We start from the raw sequence: 4,645 nt of genomic DNA on the forward strand, positions 1-4,645 counted from the left end.
TAGTAACCTTACCATTTTAATTTAAGAATTAACATTTATAGATGGTCTAAAGCAAAAGAGATGTAAAAATTCTGAAATCTTTTAGAGCTCATAATTTGTTTAAAAAATATAACATATTACACATTAATGAATAAATCAGTACATATAAAATTATTTAATTTACAAGTGTCATGTTTGTGATTTTTTAAAATTCATGTAAGCTATAGCTTCTGACCTTTAAATTAAACAATACTCATGATTTTATGAAATCAATTACTGCTTTATTTAATCAGACACAGGCTAAATATTATTTGTGTATTGTACTTTCATTTTATTAAAAGTAGACCAACAGCGCCCCCTACGGAATTAAAACTCCTTACTGAGCAGGCATTAGGACCTGGGGGAGGCTGCAGCTGCTGCACGTGCTATTACTGTTGACACTATCATACACCAAACGTGTCATTCTGTACTTGCTTTCTCAGTTTAAATGCAGCGATCCAAAAGAGTGAATCTAATCATCATTCAGGCAAAACTTTGCTTCAAAAATGAGTTACACTGCTGACATAATCTATTCCTCTTATCAGCAAGACATATCGGCATAATTTTTCATATCGGGCCATGCCGATATTTACATTTAAAGCCATTATCGGCCGATTCCGATATTGGTCTGATAATATCCTGCATCCCTAATTTTAATAAAATCTTCCATTAAGTTAAACTTAGCGAAAAGCACAGTTCTGTCCTGTAAAGCTTCTCTCTATAGCTACACAGCAATACTAGCGTATAAGTTACTGAAAAAATGCTACTGCAGTGAATGTCTCCATTTGCCTAGAAGCAAACGACAATCTGGCAAATGAGCAATCTTCAGCTCAATGGCCATCTTTACCGTCCATATGTCAAAAACTATTCTCATCACGCCGTGGGCAGAACGAGGTCTGATAAATAAGTTTTAGCAGAGTCTGCAAGAGCACAAAGATGCAATCTTGCACGACAATAGATATTGTTCACATAGCAGCCAAAACTGGATATCCGTTAAGTTTCATTTGAAAGCTTTTAGCGGTTTATGCTGGAACATTTTTAAACTATACATGACAGGCAGCGAAAAGAAAAAAGGCATGGGAGCATGTTTTGTGAAATTTTTGTGTATTGAAATGTGTAAAATGTATGTGAAATGTGTAAAAAGTGTGTGAAATGTACACTTAAGTCTCTTACACTCACCAAGGCTGAATTTATTTGACCAAAAATACAGTAAATTGGTAATATCAAGAAATATTACTACAACTTAAAATAACGTTTCTATTTTAATATAAAAACAAATATTAAAAAAATAAGTAATGTTGAACAACAGTAGTGTATCTTTTCACAGTAAAAACAAAATGTACAAATGCTGTGTTTTTCATGTATCTCTTGCGCTTTTTTGCCCTTTCCTGCCTGTCAGCAGCCAATCAGAGCAGCCAGAACTATATTCCATTCCTGATGTAGTGAACAGGTGGGATCTGGCTGAAGGCTGTCTGTAGTCTCCTTTAACAAGGAGCCTTCAAGGGGCCTGCGGTTCTCCTGAGGGGACTAAAAAGAAAAACACACCAGCATCTTGTGCACCTTTTTCAACAGTATATGATGACGAGGTGTGAGAATTCGCGGGAAGGATGTATAAAGTGGGTGAAAGGTGAAACATTTTTAGCAAAATAATCTCTGCTAAACTGTGCTAATGTGCTAAAAAAGGGAAATTTATATTCACGTAACACCTTCACACCTGCTTCCAATGCACATGGTGAAACACATGGTGTTTCAATGCCCTTGCTGGAGATTTTACATAAATAATCTCCCCTGATTCTCGCCAATTATTCCATTACATAAACCTCACACTCCAAAGGGCATTTGATGAATTCTGCTGTTAATAAACCACTAGCATCAACATTTACACTCTGTATGTGCACTTTTCTGGGAATAAATAATGAAGTTTGTATTGCTTTAACTACTTCAGAGATTCTGTAAAGCACAGCACTTCAGAGACCGTTTGCGTTATAAAAGAGATGTCTAAATACAGCTGTCTTCAAGTCCAAAAAGTCTAAGGTGCAAATATGAAAACTACTGCTGCACAGAACCACAGAATCAGACCGCTGAGGTAACGATCATACCCACGTCTACAACAGGAAGGCAAAAAGTGCCTCTCTAGTCATTTAAACAGAGTGAAGATGGAGCCTTGTGGGCCACCTCTTCCTAAAGCAAATATCCATGAGTTGAATAGCCCTTCGAGAGCCATTTGTTAAAACATCTCACCATTTAAGTTACACTTTGGGTAGCATTCATGACGTTTCTGAGAAACAATTTTAAACTGGAAATCTGTTGAGTTTAAGCTATTAAGGGATAGTTCAACAAAAGAACAATAACTATAAAGATAACCATTTTAGCATCCTGACAAGCATGCTCTGCAATTGTGTCGTCTGCCAAGCTCTCTAAAGCAGGGTGAATTCAGATTGGCTGTCAATGTTTTTGCCATTCATCAGCTGGGAAAAAAATTGTTTTGAAAGTGTTTCCAAAGATATCGCTCCTCCGTGCCCTTATCATCTTGGCCGTTATTTCCCATATAATAAAAGTAAGTGATAACTGCACCTGTCAAGCACAAATATGACAAAAAAGCACCATAGAAGTAACAAGAATGTGGTCTATATGACTTGGTAGAATATATTCCAACTTATCTGTTAACTTTGTGTGAATAAAAGACCAAAATGTATTCAAAAGCTCTTCCCGACGCATTCATTAAAGTTCATAATCTTCTCAATGATTCAGTTCATAAAACTGGTCTGAATGGTCCATTCATGAATCAGAGCTTTTCGGTTTTGGTCTGTTCTTCTCAGTATGGCTTTCATATGGTTTCCGTTGACCAGGGGTGTCAAACTCAGTTCCTGGAGGGCCGGAGCCCTGCAGAGTTTTGTTCCAACCCTGCTCCAACACACATACCATGTAGTTTTCAAATAGGCCTGAAGGACTTGATAAGTTAGATCAGGTGTGTTTAATAGGGTTGAATCTAAACTCTGCAGGGCTCCGGCCCTCCAGGAATTGAGTTTGACACCCCTGCCGTACACTTCAAAGTATACTTTTATGGTGCTTTTGCATCCTTTTTGAGGCTTAGAATTCTCATATGTTCTCCAAAATATCTTTAACGTTCCACAGAAAGAAGACTAAATGATGACAGAATTTAAATTTTTTTGGTGATCTGTCCCTTTAAAAAGGCTGTTTTTGTTATAGATTTAGAAGCATTCTAAGGACAGTTAACACATTTTATAAGAACTTCCTCTCTAAGCTACATAAATATATATTCTTATTATACCTGTATATACTTTTCTGTTGGACCAAATGCTTAACCATTACTCCCAAAATAAGTTTTGTACCTTTTACGGAGGACGATGCGGTAGTCAGGGCTATGCAGGCTGGTGATGGACACGTAGGGCAGCTCAAATTCTTGCAGTTTTCTCACGTCTGGGGCACCATGGGAGGTCAGAGAGGTTTGGATGAGGGAATGAGAGACCAGATGAAAGGTATGAGTGCCTTCAGACTCAAGGACATTTGGAGAATAATAGCAATGACAACAACCAAAGTGAAATGGGGGAGAATCCATCTGGCTCAAGCCGTAGAGGGCACAATAACATGTTTATCACTTTGTGCAAGAGAGAGGAGGAGGAACAGAGGGAGGGAAGGAGGGAGGAAGAGAGAGAAAAAACGCTGCAGCTGTTAGAAAAGACGTTTTCTCTAGAGTTGGGAAAGAGGGAGAGACGGAAGCCAGGAACTGAACTGAAATGGGCACTGAGATTTTAGAAACATTAAAAACAGGAGTGTGAAAAGAAGAAGAGACGACAGTTAGATCTATAGCATAGTGCATGCCGTCACAACTTTTCATTCTACTCTCTGGCTTACCCTTTCAGTAGTCTGACATTAGACAGCATGTTAAGACAAGAATGGTATTATGTAATAGGAATGTCTTAAATACATATGTACTACATCAACATCATCACCACATTTCGAGTTGTTTTTTATGGTTGTCGCTTATAGCTGTCACTGTAAAGATTTCAAAAGTGTTGTAAATAAAAAAATATTTAAAAAAAAGAGAATGTCATCTATATATATATATGACATATTTATTTTTTATTTTCATTATTTTGTTTTATTATTAAATTATTATTGTCAACAATAAAGTAGGATTTTTCTGTTTGTAGCACAGACATGTTTTTTTGGCACAGATTTCTTGATCTTGGCTCCACTGCCAGTCAATCGAAAATCAGGTTTTGTTTGTAGGCATTTATTTTTCTCAATTTTTTTTTCTCCAATGCATATTTTTGCCAAGATTGGCCAGGACGCCAGATTCTTTTTTGTGAAGGATTCTTCTGGGGACTGTTTTTCATCATATCTGACCGTATTAAGCCTGTTTTAGGTGAGGATCTTGCAAATGAGTGAGAGGCACATAGCATGTCATTCCTCAAGGACGCGTGATGATTCTGAGCTAAAAGTAGTCAAACAATGGCAGCTCATATAATATGTTGGATTACAAATTTATAAAATGTTATATCTAGGTTCCAATGTAATAGTATATAAATTGAAAAAGTTAAGTACATTGTATTTAGCATTTAAGGTAAATATGATGACATCAGACAAATGATTCTCTTAAGCA

General features: G+C 36.7%; 1 protein-coding gene across 2 annotated transcripts in view; it reads right to left on the minus strand.

Annotated features, from left to right (window-relative positions):
* Nucleotides 1-4,645, minus strand: part of LOC107746210 (sorting nexin-17-like) — a 32,570-nt gene that overhangs the window by 10,958 nt on the left and 16,967 nt on the right. For both annotated transcript variants that reach the window (XM_016560346.1, XM_016560336.1), the window contains exon 7: nt 3,372-3,459. In XM_016560346.1, the coding sequence (XP_016415832.1) occupies nt 3,372-3,459 (88 nt within the window). The remainder of the gene's footprint in view (nt 1-3,371; nt 3,460-4,645) is intronic.

This window comes from Sinocyclocheilus rhinocerous, unplaced genomic scaffold, assembly GCF_001515625.1.
Source record: "Sinocyclocheilus rhinocerous isolate Xijiao unplaced genomic scaffold, SAMN03320098_v1.1 scaffold40, whole genome shotgun sequence".
Lineage (NCBI taxonomy): Eukaryota > Metazoa > Chordata > Actinopteri > Cypriniformes > Cyprinidae > Sinocyclocheilus > Sinocyclocheilus rhinocerous.